This window comes from Neoarius graeffei, chromosome 22 (genome assembly GCF_027579695.1).
Source record: "Neoarius graeffei isolate fNeoGra1 chromosome 22, fNeoGra1.pri, whole genome shotgun sequence".
Taxonomy (NCBI): Eukaryota; Metazoa; Chordata; class Actinopteri; order Siluriformes; family Ariidae; genus Neoarius; species Neoarius graeffei.
Genome location: NC_083590.1, coordinates 27,334,231 through 27,347,737, shown reverse-complemented (window position 1 = coordinate 27,347,737; position 13,507 = coordinate 27,334,231). Strand labels below are relative to the sequence as shown.

Here is a 13,507-nt window from a genome sequence, read left to right as displayed (position 1 = left end):
GTGGGGCTAGGGGCGTGAGGAGACACTCCCCTGTGCACTGATTGGTGAGGAGGAGTGTCCTCACATGCCCACACACGCCCCGCGAGCACGCTGGGATCTGTAAACACCGTAAACCCGGAAGAAGAATTACGAATTACGAGAATTTCTGAAGCCTTATGCGCCTCGCCTCATCTATACGCTCTTGCCAGTATCTGTTGGCGTTGTCGGTGACAACAAGCCACAGCACCAAGACCACTAATGACACCATGTCCTCCATGTTTATTGTTTACTCTCCGGGTTGTGAGACTACCGCTTAAAAGGTCACCGATGTCGCTGTTTGCGCCACCTAACGACATCACGTGATGTACACCCACTTTCGCTAACTCCACCCAATTTGTCCACCCACTTCCAGCCAGCACGGTTCAGCGCGGTTGTAGTCGAAATGCAACTCCAACAGCCCCACTCAGCCGCGTTGGTAGTGGAAAAGCGGCAATAGAAAACCCTGGGATTTAAGCCTATTATTTAAATGTAAGAAGAATTTGATGGTGGTCATGTTAACTGCCTGTCCTCGAAGCTTATTCCTTCCATTAAGGCCTGTAGATGCATCATCAGCTTTTACAAATTTGTACACTCCATGGAAGCTCAAACGTGCTGTTATTATAGCTAAAGGGAGAAATACCAAGTGCTGATGTAGAATTAAATGTAAATACAAAACAGAAGCGTGGCCTCAGACTTCTGGACCTCACTGTATGTTTCAACCTGGTGGTATAAGAGAGTGCTGCGATGCAGCCAGATATCATTCAACATGAAGCTCATCTTTAACTGCAATTAAGATTGTGATTCTGAAATATTTCCTTAAAAAGGATCTTGATTAAAGTTAACGTACAGCAAAACACTTTGTTTTTCAGTTACAGTAGCGGAGGCGAGGACGGCTACGTCAGAATTCATTACTTCGATCCTCAGTACTTCGACTTTGAGCTTGAGGCCTAAAAACAGACGTCATGCCTGTTAACACCAGATCATCAGCCGGAGACGCATCCTGTTTTTTTTTTTCTTTTCCAACACTCAGCTTTATAGACTGCACATACGCTGGTTGGAATGTTCCTGAGTATTTCATAAATAAACAGTTCAACATACACTAAGTGTTTGTTTTTTCATATTTGGATCAGGAGTTAAGTTCATTCAGAATAATTAACAAAAGCTAGCAGCTTTTTAGAATCCTAGCACATGGTTAAACTGCTGCTTGTTACAAGTTGAAAATACAAAAGTGTTTGTTTGCTAATAAATGAAGGGAAATTAAACACAAGCCTTACTCCCAGTGCAATGTTAAAGCCCCACAGGTGTTTCACTTAGTTTTCTGGCTTTAGTTTTAGGCTTCGTGTAAAGCCTAAAAAAAAAAAAATCACCTGACATGCTCATTAATGAGATTAATTTATCCTGTAGTTTAGGTAAAATTCATTGACAAAGGAGAACTGAAGTCATTAGTTCTTAATTAACGTGTTATTCAATTATATCGTGACTTGTATTGGCAACTAATTGCAATTAAATATTATACTTATCGGCCTACTCGGTTTTTAGCTGTGTTGAAGTTAGTTTGTTTGGTCCACGGCAGGGGTCGCTTATCCACGAGACTTGGAAACGTGAAGTGTCAGCGCCACCATTTTGAAAACTGTTTTCCAAACGAAGTATTGCACAAAAACGAGACGATTGCTAACAAAACTTCCAGCTTGATTACATCAGCATTCGAAAGAGGGCACGTTGGCAGTCACTTTGATTTCCGCTGTACATTTTACTTCTGTCCTATGATGTCTCACATAGGTCTCAACGTATCTTGTTTATGGCCATTGCTTTGACTGATATATATATTACAGAGCATATTTCAAACACTCATCACTTGCTATAGCAGTGACAAAATAATCAAAAATGCATTCCGATATTTAATAAAATGAGAAATAGAATTTATCATAAATTTGCCTTCAGTTCTCCTTTAGAGTATGTTTAGTGACCATGTTTGCTATAAAGAAATTCACTAACAGCTTAGTGCACACTACCATGAGCACTTCAGTGAGCTTTTAACACTTTTTTTAAGCTCCACAACCACCTCATGTTTAAATACATGTCAAGGGAAAGACAAACACTAAAGTGGAGCTTAAAAAAAAAAAAAAAAAGTTCTGGCTCAAGCGAGGCTTGTGATTAAGTGCTGAGACAGCAGGATCAGAGATGCTCTTAAATTGCTTTCAGAAACGGCACTGTGGATTTATTTTAGGTCAGACATTTTAAAACTCGTACAGTCCTAGTACTCACTAGATTATAAACTGATGCCTTATTTAATAATACTTTGTGCATATTCAGTAAATGAAAGCTTTTAACAGAATAAGAGATCATGTTCTCTTTATTTACTTTACAAAAAAAAAAAAAAATAAAATAATAATAATATGGACAATTCAAAACCACAGAACTGTGGAACTCCTAAAACTGCTATTTCTGGCCACAGGAGCCATAAACAAAGACATCATTAAAACAAACAAATTTCTCTCTTTAAAATGAGGTAAAGGACACTGGGCCAGGGAGGAGCAGCATCCACAAAAGACAAGACCTAATACAGGAAACGATGCACGTGTTTATGTATTCAAGTCCATGATTCCAAATAACTTAGAGGTGGAGCACAGCTAATGACCATCTCACCTGCTTCTGGTCCGGTTTGAGGTGTTACTATAAATTTCTACCTAAAATGATGCCAAGATTCATAACCCGGGGGTGGGGGACCAAACCATGAGGGGTGTGTGATAAGGAAAGGATACATCTTACATTTCAACACGTGTAATGCAAACAAACAAACAAAACAAAAAAACAAAAACAAAACTTATGCCACCCATTAAGAATACAAATAGTAAAAGAAGTCTTAGAAAATAATTTACAGTCTTTAGCACGGAGGCTAACATCACGTGTGTGTGTGTGTGTGTGAACTCGAGTTCATGCATCTGTTTAGACTCTGGTGTTCAGGTTGTTTTCAGCTCTTCTTTTGGCCTTCAGAAACAGGAAAGGATTATTCGTTTCGTCACTCAACCCCACATTTTAAGCCCCTCCCCCACATCTGATTAATCATACAAATAAGCATTCAGTGATTTTTTACACTACCATTTAGAGTGTCTTGCAAAAAAGCGTGTCCTGTTTTGTTGCATTACAAGCTGGAATTGAAATGGATTTTTTGGAGGGTTGGCACCATTTGATTTACACAACATGCCGACCACTTTAAAGGTGAAAATTGTTTTATTGTGACACAAACAGTAATTAAGATTAGGGCTGCACGATTATGGAAAAAATGATAATCACGATTATCTTGATCAAAATTGTAATCGCGATTATTAATCACGATTATTCCTGATGTTAGGGAAATCACTTAAATTTGATTTCACTATATTCAAACAAACAATATGAACAGCTTTCAGTGCAGAATGAAATTTAAAAGAGAAATTCTGATTTCCAAATGACAAATAAATGAAATTTATCCAAGAAATTACCAAAGGATAAAGGACCATGCAACAATTACATAGCATTATACTGAGGCCTACAAGTTTTTAGCTAGAAAGAGCAGCCTATCAACATGCTCTGGCTTTAAACATGAGCGAAGGCAGGTCACAACATTGCCTCCAGTCCTAAATAGTCTGTTGTTCCGACATAGTTAGCTTTTCTCTCTCACCTCAATCTGCTACCTGCTATCACCCCTTGAAGAAGATACCGCTGCACTGAAGCTCTGCGCACTTGGCTTGCTTGCTTATTTAGGCGGAGTAATGAAACCTTACATGCGTCGGTTCGCCCCCTAATGGTTTGGCGGAGTATTGGTCAAAAAGTGCTTGATCAGATATACAGCAGAGTTCGCATTTTAAATGGAAATAAATCACGATTTTCATTTAATTTAATCATGGCAGCCAAAATCGCGATTTTCGATTAAATTCGATTAATTGTGCAGCCCTAATTAAGATGGAAAAAAACCCTAAATAAGAGCTGGTGCAACCAATTCACTGTATAAATCAGCCTGTTCTGGAAGGACCCTGACTCTACAACACTACTAAGCAAGCAACACGAAAACCAAGGAGCCTCCAAACAGGTCAGAGACAAAGTTGTGGAGAAGTATAGATCGGGGTTGGGTTATAAAAAATATCCCAAACTTTGAATATCCCACGGAGCACCATTAAATCCATTATAGCAAACTGGAAAGAATATGGTACCACTACAAATCTGACGAGAAGAACGCCCACCAAAACTCACAGACTGGGCAAGGAGGGCATTAATCAGAGATGCAACAAAGACACCAAAATAAAGCTGAAGGAGCTGCAAAGATCCACAGCGGAGATAAATAATTTCAATTTATACAGCGCCTTTCTCAAAACCCAAGGTCGCTTTACAGTTATAGGGAACAAACAAAGCCCACCAAATAGAGGTCAGGATGTCATTCCAAATGGTGTAGCAGCTACAGTCCCACACCGCCAGTACAGCTGCCGGCAACATCACTCAGAACACCACGCCATGGATCCACAAAGCGAGCACAGAAGCACCGCTACGTCCCAAACCACCTGCACAGCCGCCATGACGCCGCCAAGCACTAAAGCACAGAGCGCTGGACAACCACGATGTTAAAACGAGCTCACTGCAGTCCATGGCTAGGAGCACAGGCATCACCCACGGCAAACCAAGGCCTGGAGGGAACCGACACCCAAAACTGGGTCCAGAGCTACACCACAACCAGTGGACAAAACCACAAACAAAAACACACAAAAAAATGTTTTTTAAAATGGACAGATGGGAGTATGTCCATAGGACCACTTTAAGCCGTACGCTCCACAGAGTGGGGCTTTATGGAAGAGTGGCCAGGAAAAAAAAGCCACTGCTTAAGAAAACACATTTGGAGTTTGCCTAACAGCATGTGGCAGACTCCTTAAACACATGGAAGAAGATTCTCTGGGCAAATGAGACTAAAATTGTTCTTTTTGGCCATCATGGGAAACGCCACATTTAGCACAAACCCAACACCCTGAGAACACCATTCCTACAATGAAGCATGGTGGTGGCAGCATCATGCTGTGGGGATATTTTTCATCTGCAGGGACAGGAAAGCTGGTCAGGTCTGAAGGAAAGATGGATGGCACTAAATACAGGGCAATTCTGTAGGAAAACCTGTTTGAGTCGGCCAGAGGTTTCAGACTGGGATGAAGGTTCACGGTCTAGCAGGACGCGGACCCTAAACAGACTGCTAAAGTTACACTGGAGTGGTTTAAAGGGAAACATTTAAAATGTCTTGGAATGGCCTCATCAAAGACCTTAATCCAATTGAGAATCTGTAGCATAACTTGAAGATTGCTGTACACCAACACAACCCATCTAACTTGAAGGAGTTGGAGCAGTTTTGCCTTGAGGAATGGGCAAAAATCCCAGTGGCTAGATGTGCTAAGCTAATAGAGACATACCCCAAGAGACTTGCAGCTGTAACTGAAGCAAAAGGTGGCTTTACACAGTACTAAATTTTTATTTTTTGGTTTAATGGGGGGGAAATACCTTATGTATACTCCAGATATTTTTTTATTGTTTGTGTCACAATTAAAAAAAATAAATAAATAAATAAATAAATAAATAAATATTTCACCTTTAAAGTGGTCGGCATGTTGTGTAAATCAAATGGTGCAAACGCTCCAAAATCCATTTTAATTCCAGCTTGTAATGCAACAAAACAGGACAAACACCAATGGGGATGAACACTTTTGCAAGACGCTGTACATAGATAAACACAAACAAAACAATTCACTTATCTGTGAAATCTGGTTAGTGGCTCTGGTGAGCTAGAACACATCTCCTGCTACTTCCTTCCAAGCTGGATTACAACTCAGTGTTTTATGTACGTTTAATGAGAGATCGTGTACGACAGGATAAGATCCAACCAAAGTTTTCGATTTTTGTATCAAGCTTTAAATAACTGCATGTAGGGAGCTAAAGCTGTGAGTGGGGAAACTGCAGAAACGTCAAACCGCACGTGCCACAGGACTGGTCCGATAAATCATACTGTTTCAAATGTGTCACTTTATCGTTTCCCATCCAATTTTCATAGTATTGTGAAAATTTAATTTAAAAAATGGTCATATAATGCACCATCACTGAAACCGTAACTCTGTCTGGCACGTACACAGAATATGAACACTTACGTCATAGTGTGAACATTAAAACACAGTAGACATACTGAATATTTCAACAATTTACACTAGTCTAATCGAGTGATCATAAAACATACCCTTTTGTGTCCATTTTCTCATCTGGGGTTTTCTCCTCCTCCTTCACATCTGCAGGAGGAGTGAGAAACATCAATCAGTTCATGAATAAAGTTCATCTTCAGTAAGAGTTTGATCCTGGTCAGAGTCATGGAGGCCTTCCCAGGAACGTGCTCGGTGAATACACTCATTTCACAGCAAGGGGCGATTTAAAGCCACTCAGCCACCTACTAATAATTGAATAAATTTCAATCAACATAACTTCTTGCACAGTCTAACAAGATCAGAGATGTTCCTCACGCTAATAACTACAATACAGTGCTTAGTTATGTCGAATCTAAGAGCCAAAGTCACTGCAGGCTTCGAGACAGTGAGAGTCCTCTGTGCACATGCAAAATTTGTTAATCCAAAATTTAAAAATAATAATTTGTGATTCCAACTAGTCAGCACATGCCTTCACGCGTATACGCAGAGCCATGGCCTCACTTTTTGTTTATAAACACCTTGAGACCTCAAGAATGGCACAGGAATAGTTTTAAGCGTCAACAATAAATCTAATATAGTAATTTTTACGATTAAAGTGATTCATATAGGTCGCGGTCTGAGTGAATGACCTTGACGTCCGTAACGTCACAGCAGGAAGTCTATCGGTCTCATCGCCATTTCCGCTACACTAAAACACAGAGCTGACTGCAACTCCGATCCTCCATTTTGAGCTAATTTATCGCCATGCCACGGAGATGTGTTGCTGGCGGTGCAGCAACATGACAGAAGGTGGATTTACGTTGCATTCATGGCCCAAGAATGTTCAAATCTTTGCAGTTTGAACACGTTTTGCGAGAAGTTCACGGGCACATTGGGCGCCTATGAAGTGGTCTCTCTTCTGCACATTATACTGAAGACTTGTAGGAGACCTCTGATCTGTTGAGGACGTAGGTCGCGTTAACCGACAATTGTCCGTCACTGACGGATTTTTTTAGCTATGACGGAAAAATCTGAAGGCCGTCGGTCATTTTGACAGATGTTTACCGTTACCATTACCAATAACAATAATAGCCTAATAATAACAATAAAACATAATGAAACACACAATTGAAATGATTGGCAAGTTGTGGCAGAGTTCTTTTACATACAGTATACGTAGTCTTCACTGCCGTCACTTTCAATCTGAGCCGACGTTGCGGCAGTCTTGATGTTCAGTGCTACTCATGTATACACTGTAGCCACTGCGCAAGGCTGCTCTGACTTTTGAGCAATTCCAGCGTTATGGACGTGACACTTGAACTCAAAATGGCAACAAATGACCCAGTGCATGTTTTATTGTCTCCCAGTATTTAAACAGGTGTTGCATATTTTAAGGCTGTACCATACTGGAGAAGTGATAGAACAAGAACAATTCCCATAGTACATCTAGGGCATGCCAGAAAACGCCAATAAAAGATGCGTTATGGATGTGACAGAAAAAGTATCACTTTTCTTGGGTGACTGTACATTTTTATCAAACTCTGTGAAATTGTAAACCTAATGTCGAAATGGAGATATCCATTTGATAGAGGGGTCCAAGGTGAATATTAAAAAAATCTGTTTAAAGTATTTTGTATTTCATGCAGAGTTTCGGAAGGAAAAGTCAGCGTTATGGATGTGACGAAATTCCGTTATGGATGTGACGCGTCTGAAATAGACATGGCATATGTTTAGAAAATCAGCAATTTAACCACCATAACCCTTTGAAAAACTCTCTAAATATCAGCTAAAACTATCAAAGTTCTTAAATAATATTTAGGATGGCTATTGTTTTGCTGTTTTGTGGATTTTAGCATACATTTCTGTGGCTTGTGGCAATAATATAGAATTGTACATGATCAAAGTTGATTTTAGCTTGGGGTTTACATTATAAGAAAGAAAGACTGACAGTGACGTATTAGGTTGGTTACAAATTGGTTCAACTTATTCACATCTGTAAAATACAGGCCTAGGTGAGATCTCTGGGAGTGGTTTTGATGTATTACATGTTGCTTTATTTTTGCATGGTGAGGTTGACATTTACATGGAATTGCCCTTTTCTAACCACTAGCACAGTGAGATGTATTAATGTTTCCCTTCTCTGCAGAAGACACGTCATTTTTGCTATTAAAAAAAAGGAGATGCATTGGGTTGTTTGTGTCGTTTCCCTGCCTGTACGTCTTAATGCAATAGCGCTCGTTTAGGCTAGTTGTTTTCTTGTTTTTAAAATGAAACAAATGCAGATTTATTGTATTCTTCCCCAGCAAGCTTAGGAACATCACTGCTCGAATATCTGCTAAACTATCATTTTAATGAGAGCACGGGTAGACAAACTAACATTTAAACATAACTTCGTTTTATTTAAGACCTTCCGTGTCAGCCCACTACGGGGCACCACTGGTGCAGAAAGACCGCATGCTGCAGGATTTCCTCCCTATGAAGAGAGTACTAGCAGGGTCGGGAAATCCAACTTTCAGAGGTTCTTGCCGGCTTCTGATCACTTCCCTGGGAGAAATGTTTCCCGACTTCAGAACTTTGGCTGAAGTGGCGCTGGTTATTCCAGTCTCCAGTGTTGCAGCAGAGCGCGGGTTCAGCCTTCAGAATAAAATTAAAACGTCAATGAGAAGTCGTCTGTCCGAGGCAAAGACGCAAAATTTAATGACAGTTGCCTCGGCAGCAGTCTCCATTGACGACTTTGATTATGCACAAGCGAGCTCCCAATTTAAATCCATGCGGGCCAGAAGGAAGGTTTGAGCTCACGCAAACAGGTCAAATTAGATCATCACTTAAATCGCTGTAGTGGACTGTTCATATTTTAACTGCTATTGTCTTGCTACGTTGTAAAATAACATTGTTCATATGCCCGTTAAGGCACAACAGCCGCAATGTTTTTAGCGGAGGGAAAATGGGTTCACAAGTGACCGAACGTCAGAATCTCTGTTCATCTTTTTTGCATCATAAATACATAAATAAATGATTAAATAATACAAGCTTGTTCTGTGAATTAATTTTTAAATGAAAATGAGTCCATGAAAACACAAGTTATTAAATGTATAGCATTTATAGCCTATATACATTGTCCATTATTATCTGTCATTTTATTTTAACTTTTAAATGACAATGACGGAATTTTTACGACCCTGTCCGTCAAAATGACGGACAATGAAAAAGTCTAACGCAACCACTGGTTGAGGAGCGCTGGCTATAAGCCCGTATTGAAAGAGGGTGCAGTACCAACAATTAAAGAAAACTACAAGCAAAGGAAAGTTTTTTTTTTTTTTTTTTTAAAGTGAGTTCAGTTGCACCAGTCCTCCCAGAGTGAGCAGAGGGTCGTTGCTAAAACCTGGGACGGAATATAATCGCTTGGGCAGTGACCTCCCCGCGGTTGTTGCTAAAACCAGTGATGTGACGAGACATCCTGTCCTGGGTTTTAGTAATTGCCTGAGCCGAGCAGTAATGGCGGAGTACTCAGCATGGAGAAAACAGAGAATGAGTGGAGCAGCCGTCTGATTTCTAAACTGGATAATCGCTGCCATCTCACCCTTATGTGGAAGAAGCGAATGAACAGAGAGCTGAATGAACAACTAAAAGTCAGATTGTTTCAGAACAATCGGCCACAAGATCAGCCTTCAAGAAGCGAGAACACAGACGGGTAACGCTCCGACTCTCATTTGGATACAAAACAACAAAAACACGTTGTTTACCTGCATTTAGATTAATCCATGTAACTTGTATTGTGTTTAAGTTAGCGGTATGAGATTATTTAATTTGCTTCAGAATGTGATCGTCTCAGTTCATCTGATTATTTAATGAGCCTTTTACGTTTTATCAGTGAAAATGCATGCATGTACACGTATGTTGCATAAGTTATAACACCCATCCTGTTGTAATGAGAGTCAACCCACAATCAATGAAGTCAAATCAGTCTTAGTTGAGCAAGTCGGTGACGCTATTTCTTACTTTCACCATAAATGTTTATTTATATGACTTTGGTCTCTAGCTGTCAAAGGCCTCGGCCTTAAAACCGGTTACCACAGCAACGTCACACACAGGGCTGGCTGGCTCAGCGGGGCAGCTCGAACGCCAACACTGCGGTCGATTTTAACTCTCAAAAGCTTTTTAAAAAATTCACCATTTATGCAGCATACAAGAGTCCTATCCACTCAGGTGGAGATCCTATCCACTCAAATTTATTTAAAAATAAAAAGGTTCTGCGCATCTGCTTTAAGGTTAGTTGTCCAGAAACATTTCATTATCATGTAGTTCAGCCCTAAACTAGGCTTAATCAATCTTCAGAACACTGATGGAGTGTCGTTGTCTGTACTCATCTGCTCACCTTTCTTTTCTTCTCCGTCTTTCTCCTCCTCGGTCTTCACTCTCTTGGCCTTCTTGTAGTTGGCCGCGTTTCTGCGGCCGCCTTGTCCTTCATCCTCGGAATCGGAGAACTCTTCGTCGCAGGCTATCCGCTTATCGTGGGCACGAACTGGCAAAGAAACATATTTGAATAGTTTTAAACAACATACAACCCCGATTCCAAAAAAGTTGGGACAAAGTACAAATTGTAAATAAAAACGGAATGCAATGATGTGGAAGTTTCAAAATTCCATATTTTATTCAGAATAGAACATAGATGACATATCAAATGTTTAAACTGAGAAAATGTATCATTTAAAGAGAAAAATTAGGTGATTTTAAATTTCATGACAACAACACATCTCAAAAAAGTTGGGACAAGGCCATGTTTACCACTGTGAGACATCCCCTTTTCTCTTTACAACAGTCTGTAAACGTCTGGGGACTGAGGAGACAAGTTGCTCAAGTTTAGGGAGAGGAATGTTAACCCATTCTTGTCTAATGTAGGATTCTAGTTGCTCAACTGTCTTGGGTCTTTTTTTGTCGTATCTTCCGTTTTATGATGCGCCAAATGTTTTCTATGGGTGAAAGCTCTGGACTGCAGGCTGGCCAGTTCAGTACCCGGGCCCTTCTTCTACGCAGCCATGATGCTGTAATTGATGCAGTATGTGGTTTGGCATTGTCATGTTGGAAAATGCAAGGTCTTCCCTGAAAGAGACGTCGTCTGGATGGGAGCATATGTTGCTCTAGAACCTGGATATACCTTTCAGCATTGATGGTGTCTTTCCAGATGTGTAAGCTGCCCATGCCACACGCACTAATGCAACCCCATACCATCAGAGATGCAGGCTTCTGAACTGAGCGCTGATAACAACTTGGGTCGTCCTTCTCCTCTTTAGTCCGAATGACACGGCGTCCCTGATTTCCATAAAGAACTTCAAATTTTGATTCGTCTGACCACAGAACAGTTTTCCACTTTGCCACAGTCCATTTTAAATGAGCCTTGGCCCAGAGAAGACGTCTGCGCTTCTGGATCATGTTTAGATACGGCTTCTTCTTTGAACTATAGAGTTTTAGCTGCCAACGGCGGATGGCACGGTGAATTGTGTTCACAGATAATGTTCTCTGGAAATATTCCTGAGCCCATTTTGTGATTTCCAATACAGAAGCATGCCTGTATGTGATGCAGTGCCGTCTAAGGGCCCGAAGATCACGGGCACCCAGTATGGTTTTCCGGCCTTGATCCTTACGCACAGAGATTCTTCCAGATTCTCTGAATCTTTTGATGATATTATGCACTGTAGATGATGATATGTTCAAACTGTTTGCAATTTTACACTGTCGAACTCCTTTCTGATATTGCTCCACTATTTGTCGGCGCAGAATTAGGGGGATTGGTGATCCTCTTCCCATCTTTACTTCTGAGAGCCGCTGCCACTCCAAGATGCTCTTTTTATACCCAGTCAGGTTAATGACCTATTGCTAATTGACCTAATGAGTTGCAATTTGGTCCTCCAGCTGTTCCTTTTTTGTACCTTTTAACTTTTCCAGCCTCTTATTGCCCCTGTCCCAACTTTTTTGAGATGTGTTGCTGTCATGAAATTTCAAATGAGCCAATATTTGGCATGAAATTTCAAAATGTCTCACTTTCAACATTTGATATGTTGTCTATGTTCTATTGTGAATACAATATCAGTTTTTGAGATTTGTAAATTATTGCATTCCGTTGTTATTTGCAATTTGCACTTTGTCCCAACTTTTTTGGAATCGGGGTTGTACAACAGAGTGGTGAATAACACAGCTTTGTAAAATTAGTCTCAGGAGGGGAGAGAGAAAGTTGGATTGGGGAGTACAATTTCAGATGTAAGCAATCTGCATTCATTTCCTCCTTTCAAAGTCATGGTACCAGCTTAGTTTACTGCAGCACCCATCCCGCAGGCTACAGGAAACATTTATCAAACTCAGCGTTACGCTTTTAGGCTTATTTATTAACACAAGATAATCCTGCTGTTTGTCTCATTTCCCAGCTTTTCCTTCCCATTCATTTAACGCGCACACTGAAGACTCGTACAGTATATCAGGCCCTGAAACTCCAGTTCACATCCTTTACGGGGGAAAATGTTGATACTCCACATGTTATTCAGGTCAGTGAATCACTCTGCGTCATTTAAACATAGACATACTGTACCATAACGTGCAATGTCTCTGCCCTTTTCAAATACTACACACTAATTGAAAGTCCAGCATTAAGATAAAGATAAATCACTGCAAAATGTATCGCAATACTCAAAAGAAAGATCACAGTACCAAGCAGCGTGTGCAAGAGAAGACACCAAGTAAGTAACATATCAGAAATGTCCAAGACAGACACCCACAACTGCAGCTAAAACAAACTTAATATATGAAAACAGTCACATTTAACAGTAAGAAAGCAGTAATAGTCTCATACTCTTATGCTGGCTTTTTTTTTTCCCCCCACCTGCATATGCCCATTTTGGACGTTGGATCAAATCATAGTGAGGAACAAGCAGCTTTGCAGTAAAGCCTGCACACCATGTGCATCAAGAACCTGTGAGCTTGCAATGATTCAGTCTAATTTAATTATACTGGAACCAATCAATCACAATAAATAAATACATGGGGTGGAAAACACCCCAAGAGTGCTCCGAGAGCACAATATCCCCCTGCTGGCAACTATATCTACGCTCCAGGTGCTTAATACACCCTCATGAAATTGTCGAAGTATGGGGGTTACTTCCATTTAAGTATGGAGTTATAGCTCTTGCAGGGATGTGATTTGGGGCTGGTGAAATTATCTGAAAATTTTAGGCGGGGGTTTGGGGGCCGCAGGCCCCCAGCTGGTCCAGGGCAGCACCCTGGTGGGGGGACAAGGGGGGAAGCCCCCCGAAGCTCCT

At 40.7% G+C, this 13,507-nt stretch overlaps 2 protein-coding genes across 2 annotated transcripts in view; one reads left to right on the top strand and one right to left on the bottom strand.

Annotated features, from left to right (window-relative positions):
- Positions 1 to 1,117, top strand: part of eif3i (eukaryotic translation initiation factor 3, subunit I) — a 37,195-nt gene extending 36,078 nt beyond the window's left edge. The window contains exon 11 of the mRNA XM_060904697.1: positions 888 to 1,117. Within this exon, the coding sequence (XP_060760680.1) occupies positions 888 to 969 (82 nt within the window). The 3' untranslated portion in view covers positions 970 to 1,117. The remainder of the gene's footprint in view (positions 1 to 887) is intronic.
- A 1,236-nt stretch (positions 1,118 to 2,353) lies between these two features.
- The window catches only part of hdac1 (histone deacetylase 1), a 42,209-nt gene continuing 31,055 nt past the window's right edge, over positions 2,354 to 13,507 (bottom strand). The window contains exons 12-14 of the mRNA XM_060904696.1: positions 10,576 to 10,722; positions 6,260 to 6,308; positions 2,354 to 3,006 (exon numbers count right to left, since the gene is read on the bottom strand). Coding sequence (XP_060760679.1) covers positions 2,979 to 3,006; positions 6,260 to 6,308; positions 10,576 to 10,722 — 224 coding nt within the window. The 3' untranslated portion in view covers positions 2,354 to 2,978. The remainder of the gene's footprint in view (positions 3,007 to 6,259; positions 6,309 to 10,575; positions 10,723 to 13,507) is intronic.